Genomic DNA, 12505 nt, shown 5'->3' with positions numbered 1-12505 from the left:
AACTCCTGGTCCAAGCACTGGTCATCTACCGCCTGGACTACTTCAACTCGCTCTTGGCTGGACTCCCAGCCTCTGTGACTAAACCGTTGCAGCTTATCCAGAACGCTGACCCCCCTCCTCCATGACCTCCACTGGCTTCCTATTGTGGCCCGTATCAGATTCAAGACTATGGTGCTGGCCTTCAAGGCCGTCAACGGAACTGCACCCATCTATCTCCAAACACTGGTCAGACCACACGCCCCAGCGCGAGCACTTCGCTCCACTAAATCAGCTGGCCGGCTGGTACCGCCATCGCTGAGAGCAGACAAAGGTCGCTCAGCGAAGTCACAACTCTTCTCTGCTCTGGTGCCCCAGTGGTGGAACGACCTCCCGACCAAAGTCACTTGCCATCTAGCAGCTACTATGCTCATACGAGGGCTTGAAAATTGTTTTTATTTTTTCATTCTTACTTTATCAACGGTCATATGTTGTGGTTTCTTTCGTGTGACAAATGTACTTGCCCTAAATGTAGATAAGTATACAAAAAAAGTACATCCACTTTCACGTTTAATCATAAACAATCCACAGTTTTTAGCTCACTGAATTATACATGCCTCACTTTGCATTTATCTTTAACTTAATAAGTTGCTTAATGAAGGTTAATGACTGAAATATTGTCTCTTTAAAACTCTATGCTCACATAATGTAGGAATTTGACATGTTTTGTTGCATGTTTTTATTTCTATTCATCTGTCTACCAATTGTGCAATAGATAAGATTCAGTTTAAAGCAACACTAGGTAGTTTGGACTCATTACTACCACCAGCTAGTTGAGAAGCGCAATTATCTGTTACCAGTGTCGTAAATACTGTCGCTGTACGAGCATCCCTGGGGGAAATGAATACACGTGATTTTGTTGATGGAGCCGGCGAATCACGAAATCGTCTGAAAAAACATCAATCGAGTGCCAACAACAAGCTAGATTCAGTTGGTAGTTTGTTAGCATATAGACTGCACAGCACATTAGCATGCTAGAATTATTCTCATACCGAGTTGGTTATAGTGATTGCACCGACTAAGTTACTTCCAAAACACGACGCTTGGGCGTGAATGTGTTTAGTAACGTCTCAAAATATAACTATGTTTCCGGGAGTAACTAAATACAATCGCAAGTTGACGTTGTGTTTGGTGTAATAACTACAACCAACTCGGTACGACAACAGTAAGTAGCACGTTACCTCCCGACCACACTGTTCAACAATTGCGTTTATTATCTGCATTAACTAAGGAATCTGCAACTTTTCAAGACAAGACGTTAATAGTGTTTTAGTAAGTTAGTCATCGTTTACAGTCACTACATGAAAACGTGCAAGCTATCGAAACGGACAGCATTAGATTATCTCCCGGCTTTATTATGGTTATAAACTGTGGACAAATAGTGCCCCAATGAACACCACATAACAACAAATCAACTCAAAGTGAAAGTCAGTAAGACAATACAAATCCAGTAGCATCAAGGCTAGGTCGCCATCAGTCTTGAAACCCATTTCTTCTTCCAGCTCTTCTTTCTTTTCTTCGCCTCCTCAGACAATACCTTCTTGGCTGTTTTAGCTGGCTTGGCCATGGCGTTGGTTTACGAAAAATCCAAGTAGCTGCTGGCTAAATCCACCGACGATGAACGTGTGACGTATGCCGTAAAGCAGGTCGCACTAGACGCCTTTACGTCAGATAGGTTCCGACCCGCTCTGAGAAGTTACACAGTGCGGTTTCTGCCGGCGCGACCCCCCTCAGGCTGCAGAAACATCACCATTCATCCTATTAACCGTTGTTCTACCACTTAACTGAGTTTAGAAACATTATTTTAAGGTTGAAAAACTACCTAGTGTTGCTTTAACACTGAATTTCACCTCTCTACAAAAAACTTTCTGTCCTGTGACAATTACCAAATTTCCCAAGTTCCACCGTGTCATGTTATATTACATAATGGTTCTGATGGTAATGATGTATGTGATTGCTTGTAATCAAGTACTCTGCCTCTTTAACACGAGCCAGCTCATGGCTTGAGACCAAAACCCAGAATTAACTGGGCCAACAGGTGTGAGATGCAGGATCACTAATGTTGGGCTCAGCAGCAAAATTGAATTTGCATTGTGATACAGGACTCTGGTGTCTTTATTAAAACCTGTTGCGAGTATGTCTAATAGGACCATGTCTATACAAATCTAGTCTGTCCTTGACCAGTGCTCAGGTATGGAGCTCCAGGTGTGGAGTTCATGGGTCTACATGATGAGAATGCTGCCGTCACACAGGTGCACTTCCTCCCCCACCAGGTACAGTTAGTACATACACAACACACTCCCAACAACATTTCTGCTTTTTAAAGTAGCCTGACTTGTTTTTTTGTGTGGAATTGAATTCTCTGCTAGTCATAAATGCCTTTTGTGACTGTTAAATAGCATTTTGGACAGTATTGAGAGATTGTCGCTTATGTTTAGGTTGAACTGGTGACTCTGCTGGATGACAACAGTCTACACATGTGGACTTTAAGAGCCCATAAGGGACTCTCTGAACTTCTGGAAATAGGACGCTTCACTCTCACTGGACCTCCTGGGTAAAACACATAGACACACTTGTACACATTTCCCCCTTTCTTGACCTGTTTCCAGGAAGGAACCATTTCAGAACCAAGGAATTTGAATTTTTTATTTTATATTTCAACAAAAAGGTATCGGTTGTAGTTGTAGTTTCTTCCTCCAAAGGTCCCTTATCCCAAGGTACTTTATTCCAACCAAAGCCTCCTGCCTGAACAACATGGCTACTGCAAAAAACACAGCTGTTACTTGTATACTGTATGAGTATACAGTTCTGTTGGCGGTTTTGGGGAATTAATTCAGTTCCTGTGATCTCACCTGTCTGTTCTTCTCCATCTCAGTGCCCTTCCAAGTGTGACCAGAGTGACAGCAGTGCTGGCTCACTCCTCAGGGGAGCTGCTGCTGTTGGGGACAGAAGGAGGACATGTCTTCATCGTTGAAGTCCCAGGCTTCAGAGAGCTGGAGGAGAGAAACATCAGTCTCGATCAAGTCGCCAGCAGGTCAGCAGCTACCACACACCAACACACTGCACATTGTTTGTAACTTTAAGTCAGAGGTGCAGAGTAGAAAGGCTGTACATGCTGCCAAAGACACTCTACTAAACATTGACCTGAAGGGGACGCAATCCTCATTTTGTAGTTTATATTTATAGAATAGTTCATGTTTCTCGAGGTTTGTTGTTTATTTTTAGCACATGGTGAGTTTCAAGCGTAATACGCATGATTATACTTCATGTCTACATTGCACACCTGTGCTTGTGCATGAGTAACCATACTGTGCCAAAGCACACCTCTTCCAACCGTGCCAGGGCCAATGAAGTGTACCATGCTTGAGCACAGTACGGAGCGCTCACACTAGCCAAACAAACTGGACTTTGGGGGTCAAACGTGCTTGGGCGTGGTATGGATTGCCTATTGTGAGTGCACCCTTAGAAACCTCCTGGAACAGGGAAAGTGAATTTATTCATTTTTACCTTAAACTACACAACGAATTTCCATGAAACTCTGATTGAGGATTGGTCTCAGCCCCGAATAGACCCCAATAATTTTTGGTATAGATCTGGATAAAGGGACAGATCCAGGAATTTTTTTTTTCTGACTTTCTTAAACATTGCGAGATGTTTTGCAACATTTTCGTTAATTTATCAAGGAATAATGCATTGATCTTAAAAGAAAAAAAAAAATCAGGTTATTTAGGTGGCTAATCTCTGAGTGCCTTGGCGGAAGTATGTACTAGCCCTTTTCACACAGAGACTCCACGTTATCGGCGCAGCAAAGGCTCGCTATTTCCCCGCCTTGGTTTGTTCGCACTGAACCAGGCAGCTCCAGCATAAAGAATCAGAAGCAATTTTGCTCTGAATCGCGTCACATAACCACCGCCATTCAACTGCGGTAGCTGCCTGGCTCTGCTGCCAGGGACAGACGCTGTTTTTCAGGCAGAAATGTGACGAAGAGTCGGTAGGACAGACAGGATGACAGACACTTTTCCACGTGTAACTGCAGTATTTTTTTCCTCATATAAGTTGCCAAAGACACTACCAGTTACCACATTACTGTTGTTTGGTCCTGTCACGTTGCTTTGCAGGTTGAAGCGTGGGTCATTTGTCTTTTATTTGATGATTGAAGGATCTGTTTAGCTGTCAGACTGATCACCATCAGACCGACACACCCCTGATCAGCGCCTTCGGCTTTTCCATTCACATAGAAGCCGGCTCACCTCTGCTACAGCTCTGATACTACCTCCAGAGGCGCATCAGAGCCGCAGTAAAACTGTTCCCCCTCTCTGCATCTGTGACTTTCACACAGACGGCGATGCGGAGAATCTGCGCATGATTCCTACACTGAAAGGGCAGTGTGAATCGGGCTATTGATAATATACAATTTATTTAGAAATATTTGGTTTTGAAAGCACATAGTTTTTACAGTAGTGTGTTGAATGGAGTACAGCAGTTAATCATGCAAAGCAGCAAACTAGGATGCTACAGACGATACTGAGAGAGATTAAATGTTTTGACCTGGTGATGTTGTCTGCCATACTAGAGACTTTTTTTAACCTGAGTCCTGGCAGGATAGGACAGTAGAGTTGCATAACTGCAATGCAGAGACCCACAAAAGTGTATTTGAGGTCAAAGTTCATTTTAGTTCAACTTGGGCTTCAAAAACAGTTTGAACTTTAGGGCTGTTATACACAACTGCCAGTGAGAGTGCAATCGCTCGCTTCATTGGATATAATGGCCAGACTCTTAGCAAAGCTGAACATGTGCTTTTGGCGTCAAAGCCCAGTGACAGTCTGGGGCCCCTACTAGTCCAACATTGGTGGCAGCATGAGAACACATGTTTCCCAAGATTGAAATGTGAGATCTGTTGTAGTTTGTGATCCCTAAACTGTGTCTACCTCTACTGTAGAGCTGCAACGATTAGTTGATTAGATGTCAAGTATGAAATTACTCAGCTACTATTTTGATAGTCAGTTTAAGTAATTTAAGAAAGAAAAAAAATCCCTGATTCCTGCTTCTTAAATGTGAATACTTTCTGGTTTCTTTCCTCCTCTATGACAGTTAACTAAATGTCTTTGGGTTGTGGACAAAACAAGACATTTGAGGATGTCATTTGGGGCTCTGGCAAACATTGACTGACATTTCATCACCATTTTCTGACATTTTATCGACCAAACAATTAATCGAAAAAGTAACCAACAGAATAATCATCTGAATGTATATGAAAATAATTGTTAATTTCAGCCCTACTCTATGAGAAAAAAACCTCCCTGTAGATTCCAGTTAATGAGACTATGTTAAGCCTTTTTAAAGTTTGTTCAGGTAAATGTTGTCTTCTGGCTTTTAATTGTTTGAGATTTACAATTGGATGCACACAAATAAATGGGCCTGAAAAACAACCCAAGCCTACATTCAAACTCTGTACCTTTTGCTTTTTGTATGAAGGTTCTCTAGTGTTTGTTTTTCCCTTTGGTAATACTCAGTTCTTTGTATTTCAAATGGACTGACCGTAAAAAATATAAACGTGTATTGATTGTTGAGACTAAAGCGCTTTCACACACAAAATACATCACTGTGTCATCAACAAATCAGCACTGTGGACACTGCCTCTCAGTCACTACTGATCGTATTTTTCCTGTCTCCTCAGTGTACCAGACGACTACATCGGCCGCAGGAATCTGGAACACGTAGAGGCCTTACAGGAGAACCCAGTAAACCCAAACCAGATTGTTATTGGCTACGGACGAGGTCTCATGGTTATCTGGGATTTGGAGAAGCAGTGTGCCCTCCAGCACATCCCTGCCACACAGGTAACTTTTCTGTGTCTCAGTGGAAGGCAAAATACAAGCCAGTCCTTGATAAACTGGTTATAACCAATATGCTAACTCTTGATATTTGCCTTGTGTATTTTCCTTGTAACACCATGTAACCATAGCAACTGGAGAGTGTGTGGTGGACAGAGGATGGAGGCTACATTCTCAGTTCACACAGTGATGGAAGTTACTGTCGATGGATGGTGGGCGGAGAGGACGAAAACGAGGAGGAGGAGAAATCAGACATTCCTTACGGTTAGGAAATAGAGGTGTACTCCACCTGCACATTGGTCTTTGTTGTCAGGCATGAAATTTGTTTTTCTTGAGGCTGATTCTCTTTATTTCGCTGCAGGACATTTCCCCTGCAAGGCCATCTCTAAAATAGTTCAGCTACCAACAGAAGAAGGGTGAGTTCACTTTCCTCACCAGTGAGATTAATTTGTGACATGTGTTAGATGTCCTCCCTCGCTGAAAGTGGTTCCAACGTCCTCCCATGTTTTATGTTAAACTTTATTTCTCAGATGTGTCACATGAGCCATTGTTACTCATTAATCTCTGGGTAAACTGAACTGAACTTGAACCTGTGTGTTTGTGTGTGTAGACCTCCGTTCCTGCTGTTCAGTGGTGGTATGCCCAGGGCCAGCTATGGGGACAGGCACTGTATCACAGTGATCCACAGTAAAACACACATAGCTCTGGACTTCACCTCCAGGATCATCGACTTCTTCGTCATCAGAGACGGACCACAGCACACAGGCAGGGAACACACCAACACAAACAATTGGCGTATGACACACACTCATGCACAGTTGTGAAAAGGAAGCTGTAAAGCAAAGCTTGAAAGGCCTGTAGTCTATATCCATCTCCAACAAATCCAACAACTCCAACATAATCTCGGTTTCCATCAATTTGGTATTCATTTTGTGACGGCTTCAGGGGTAACGGTTTTATTGTGTTTTTTTATTTTATTACCTGGGGTGCCAGTCAGGGCTCAGCCTGACAATTTTTAAAACCAGATCCCTCTCAAGTAAACCACACAAAGGGTGCATAAATTCAAAACAAAATTCATACAACCTTAGAACAAAGGTGAACAAACCAAAAAACACCACTTTCTTTTTCTTTTAACACTGTATTTCCCACAACAAGGAAAACAACAAACAATGTCCGCTTCTCCAGCTCAGTTCAGTTCAGTTTAGTTCAATTACCAAAAAAAAAACCCAACACAAAACAACTGGCTTTTCTTTCAGTTTATACCCAGCGAAAAAAATAGTTATTCTTCTTTCAACCAAGAAAACCTTTTTTATTCCATGAGCTAGGCCAACCCAAAAAGAAAAAAAAAACATTATCTTCCACAGATTAGGTTTCACTAGCCTGTAACCTGGGACTCCTCCTCCGACATGGGGAAACGACAGCGTCCTTAATCCCGTGCTCCAGCCAATGGTAGTTTTAGCCCGCTACGGCAGGCGATCACGGTCGAAAGTCAAGGGAATAACTACCTGATACTTTTGCCCTGCTCTGCCGCAGTTTGCGGTCTAAAAACTCCGAACTGTATTTGCATTTGAATGTACTCTCCTGTTTTCCGTGCCGATCCGTCCATCCGAGAAATGCCGGTAGCGCGCTGCCATGTTGGTTTTTTACGTCACATTTAATGGACGGTCGCGTACCTGTCTCCAGGCAACCGGTGACGTCAGATGAGGGAGGCGGTTTTCCAAAAAGCTCATCTCCCTCCCAAGTCTTGTTTCTCCAGCTAGTATTCCCCTGGTGAAAGATGACTTCTCGACCCCATTTACACCTGGTATTAACATGTTATCTGTAGCCCAATACCTTATCTGGATATGGAAAAATGCATATTAATACACATGATTGGAATGGTTGGTGATCGGATCGTCTGACAACATTTGGAGGTGATCTTGCATTGAGTTTAGATGTAAATGCAGGCCATACAGCACGGCCACATTCTTGGGAAAAAATCCTTTCAGCTCTTAAAGTGACCAGAAGAAAACTAAAAGTAGCAGCATGTCTTCGATTGCAAAAAGTTATTGAAAAATTAATGATGCCTGTCAATGGCATTGCTTTCTGTGACGTCCAAAATGTTTGTTTACATATCTGCAGCTCCACCTAACTAAAATACTTTTTGTGATCTGATCTCAGTGCAGTAGAATGTACAATTATTTACACCAGGTTTAACTGCAAAGGCCTGTTGATTGGATGCTATACTCCGGATAACGTATCTAGATACCGGTCACATGTTATTACCAGTTGGAAGTGAAGCCTTCGTCTATATGTACACACAAGGTTTCAAGATCCCTTTATTCATCTATTCAAAAAATCTGTATACTGACCTCCTGCATATAAATGCAAATTTGAATACCTTTGCATTGGACCAACTATCAAACTTCTTTAGCACTAAGTAATGAAAACTATACTACTACTAACTGTTGGCATTGTAGCTTGCTTAGATTTGTGGAGAAGTGATAGGAAATTAAACATGTTTCTAACTGAATTAGCAGAGCTACTTTGTTAGCAGTGATTTTTCGATAGTGCTGCAAGGATCGGGAAAAGCACATCAATGGTTTAAGACAGTGGTTCCCAACCTTTTTTCTTTGGAGCCCCCCCCTACTTGTATCTAAGAAAAGCTGAGCCCCCCCTAACAACCCAACACAGTCGGCCTGTACACACACATCCAAAAGAATAGTAATGATTCATTAGCAGCTTAGTAAGTGGTTAATCAGCAACTATACATATAGCTCTGTCCTAGATCTCCCTCAGACCAAATAACTAAAACAGGGGCAGAATGTTGCATATCCATATCCATGTGAATGCTGATTTTGACACAGCTATACAGTATTAACTTGGCTCTAACAGTAACATTAACAATCAGTAACTTCCTTGCATTTTTTATGCACAGATGCAAATCATATGAACACTGGATTTGACACAGCTTATCCTGTCCATTCATAAACTAATAGCTTCCTCGGACTCTGACCAGGGATGGAATGTCAGGTGTGATTCAAGTGACAGCCAGCCTTAAATCCTGGTGGACATCGAGCCTGTTACGGACCTTTGTTTTTATTGTTACAAGGGCACTGAAGGCTGTCTCAGACTGGTACGTAGTGCTGAATGGGAGAATAACCCTTGTAACTGCGTGTTTGGCCAGTCTGGGTGCAACAGTGTGTCCTTTGACTAAAACATTTTATATCCATTCACCTGGAAATATTTTTTTTGACACCGAATCGGCTTGAAGGTCAGCAAGCTCATCTTCACAGTTGAGGTATTCCACGTCCTCCAGGCTGGAAATGTAGGGGTCCATCACCCACGATTCCTTTTGATAATTACTCGTCAACATCAGCAAAACGGAACTTAATTTCTTCCCAGAGCAAGTTCATGTGCCGGGTACACTTGGTGTGTAAAGATGCACGCACACTGCCTCCAGACTGTTTCATCAGCAGTGGAAATTGTTCCCCTTTTGACATTTTCCCAACTCTGTATTCCAGTTTCCGCACAAAAGCTTTGAGAGCGTCTTTTCACTGCGTGACGTTCGATTCAGGGCCCTGCATTCACTTGTTTGTCTCATTGTAGACAGTGAATGTGTCTGCTAGATATGGCGTTTTGATCCAAAACGCATCAGTCAGCTTTTCTCACAGTGCTTAATTGCATTCCTTTATTTTTCCTGCAGTTCCATAAAACGCATACGCACTTGCCCACGCGACAACCAGCGTACCTCTTTGTGTAACAGCAGTCTTTGATGCGCCTCATCCTCACACAGCTGGGTAAACAGTCTCTTGTTGTAAGGTGAACCTTAATGAAGTTTACAACTTTAACAACAGTTGCCATGGTGTCACTGAGGTCTTCCGAAAGTTTTTTACTGGCCAATGCTTGGCGATGTAGCATGCAGTGGAATATTGCGCAGCCCGGGGCTTTTCCTTAAGTCGGCTGTTAAATCCCTTGTTTTTGCCCATCATCGCTGCAGCACCATCAGCAGCAGCATGTTGGATGAGAGTTAAGAGTCCACAGTCATAAAGATATCTTGGCCTGTTGTTGTGGATAGATCAGTAGACATAAGAATGTCTTGTTTCAAGTCATTGCCGTCAATATATTGCACATAAACGATGAGCACAGACTCGTCTCACACTGTTGTTGTTTCATCCAACTGAATGGCAAAGGGAACATTCCTAAGCATCTCTTGCAGTTTCTTTTGACAATCTCCAGCCATTTTATCAGTTCTGCTTTTGACAGTATTGGCAGAAAGTGGAACAGTTTTCACTTTGTCCACCACCTGTGGGCCACACAGTGTCTCTACAATTTTCAGACAAAGGGGATTTGATTAGCTGCCTTCCAACAGCGAACGCTCAAATGACACCTCTGTGGCTCTGTGTAAATCACTGCCTGCTCTCTCAAATGCTTTTCTGATGTCCGTGGATCTTTTTGAAAGTGTATACTGCTTTTTTCTCTCAAAAAAGTCCTGACCTTCACCAATAGTCTCCTGGTGTTTTGTTTCTTGGTGTCGTTTCATTTTGCTTGGCTCCATGCTGTCATTAGCTAGCATCTCGCCACAAAAGACACATTCTGGCCGAGACTTGTCCTGTCCTTCAATAAAAACTGAAGTTAAAGTAACTGTCAAGATATAGCCTTACTTTCTTTTTTGATACTGATGAGGCATCAGCACTTTTACGTTTCTCAGACATTTTGTTTGTGTGCTTTACTGTGCAAGCTGTGTAGGAGGCTTAAAACTGGGTGAGGAACAGCCAAACTCTGCTACCAAGGTGAGGTTGTGGAAGACAGTTTCATGTCACAGGTCATACACCATGGCAAGACTGAGCACAGCAACAAGACACAAGGTAGTTATACTGCATCATCTCCCAGACAAAGATTTCAAAGCAGACTGGGGTTTCAAGATGTGCTGTTCAAGCTCTTTTGAAGAAGCACAAAGAAACGGGCAACGTTGAGGATCGTAGACGCAGTGGTCGGCCAAGGAAACTTAGTGCAGCAGATGAAAAACACATCAAGCTTATTTCTCTTTTAAACTTAGAAGATGTCCAGCAGTGCCATCAGCTCAGAACTGGCAGAAACCAGTGAGACCCAGGTACACCCATCTATTGTCTGGAGAAGTCTGGCCAGAAGTGGTCTTCATGGAAGAGTTGCAGCCAAAAAACCATACCTCCGACATGGAAACAAGGCCAAGCAACTCAACGATGCACGAAAACATAGGAACTGGGGCGCAGAAAAATGGCAGCAGGTGCTCTGGACTGATGAGTCAAAATTTTAAATATCTGGCTGTAGCAGAAGGCAGTTTGTTCGCCGAAGGGCTGGAGAGTGGTACAATGATGAGTGTATGCAGGCAACAGTGAAGCATGATGGAGGTTCCTTGCAAGTTTGAGGCTGCATTTGTGCAAATGGAGTTGGAGATTTGGTCAGGATTAATGGTCCTCAATGTTGAGAAATACAGGCAGATACTTATCCATCATGCAATACCATCAGTTTGGAACAACCTACCAGCTGAGTTCCTTCAAAAACTGTGTGCAAGTGTACCTAGAAGAACTGATGCTGTTTTGAAGGCAAAGGGTGGTCACACCAAATATTGATTCGATTTAGATTTCTCTTCTGTTCTTTCACTGCATTTTGTTAATGGATGAAAATAAAGTATTAACAATTCCATTTTTGAAAGCATTCTTAGTTTACAGCATTTTTTCACACCTGCCTAAAACTTTTGCACAGTACTGTATATATGTATATGGATGTATCCATATGCTCATTGAGAACTCCCAGTGTTGTCCTACGGAGGGCCTGAAGACATGCAGTCTCTGATACACACACATCATGCAATCAGTTTTGCATTGCGAAATGTTATAGCAGTTATTTTGGGTGTGTTCTTTAGGTTTTGCTTTCAAAGAAGCAGTTTAGATAATTTGTTTAAATTGGGTCTGTTTTAGTGTGATTTTTTTTTTTTAGAGATATATAATACTTTATAGTGCTATGCCAGGAGAATGCTCTGAGGTTTTAAATAAGTACTATACAAGTGAGAATAACCTATCCTAGATCAGTATGTATAGTATATCTCCAATTACTCTTATTTCTCTGTCCTGTCCCTCTGCAGGAGATCCCAGTGCACTGGTGGTCCTGGTAGAGGAGGAGCTGATAGTGATTGACCTGCAGACAGAGGGCTGGCCAGTCATTCAGACTCCATACCTGGTTCCCCTCCACAGCTCAGCCATCACCTGCTCCCACCACGTCTCTGCTATCCCCCTCAAGCTGTGGGAGAGGGTCACTGCTGCTGGAGACTTGCAGAAGACACACTACTCTAAAAAGGTACACCATAAGGTCTTGTTTCAAGAAGGCTTCGATGTAGACCTTTGATTCCCGTGAGTTTGTTGTGTTCGCTCATTTTCTGCCTTCCCTTTGTGTTTATTGACATGATCATTTTTCACTGCTTTTGTCACATCACAAGGAATTTCAGAATACATGCAATACAATTCAGTAAAGAAAACAGCCATTTCAAACCTTAATTGTGTGCTTGAAGTTGATTTAGATATCACATAATGTACAGTCTGAGAGAAGCATCATGGTTTGGTTTGCAAATTGGCTTTAATAGGATGTGACACTGTTGAAGGAAGATGCTAATTGACAGC

The 12505-nt window shown here is 42.5% G+C and overlaps 1 protein-coding gene across 1 annotated transcript in view; it reads left to right on the top strand.

Annotated features, from left to right (window-relative positions):
- llgl2 (LLGL scribble cell polarity complex component 2) overlaps positions 1 to 12505 on the top strand; it is a 40768-nt gene that overhangs the window by 16740 nt on the left and 11523 nt on the right. Inside the window, exons 4-11 of the mRNA XM_073489857.1 lie at positions 2228 to 2309; positions 2475 to 2590; positions 2912 to 3070; positions 5714 to 5876; positions 6002 to 6134; positions 6232 to 6286; positions 6481 to 6635; positions 11974 to 12185. Coding sequence (XP_073345958.1) covers positions 2228 to 2309; positions 2475 to 2590; positions 2912 to 3070; positions 5714 to 5876; positions 6002 to 6134; positions 6232 to 6286; positions 6481 to 6635; positions 11974 to 12185 — 1075 coding nt within the window. The remainder of the gene's footprint in view (positions 1 to 2227; positions 2310 to 2474; positions 2591 to 2911; positions 3071 to 5713; positions 5877 to 6001; positions 6135 to 6231; positions 6287 to 6480; positions 6636 to 11973; positions 12186 to 12505) is intronic.

This window comes from Pagrus major, chromosome 20, assembly GCF_040436345.1.
Source record: "Pagrus major chromosome 20, Pma_NU_1.0".
Classification (NCBI taxonomy): Eukaryota; Metazoa; Chordata; class Actinopteri; order Spariformes; family Sparidae; genus Pagrus; species Pagrus major.
This window is presented reverse-complemented; position numbering and strand designations above follow the sequence as displayed.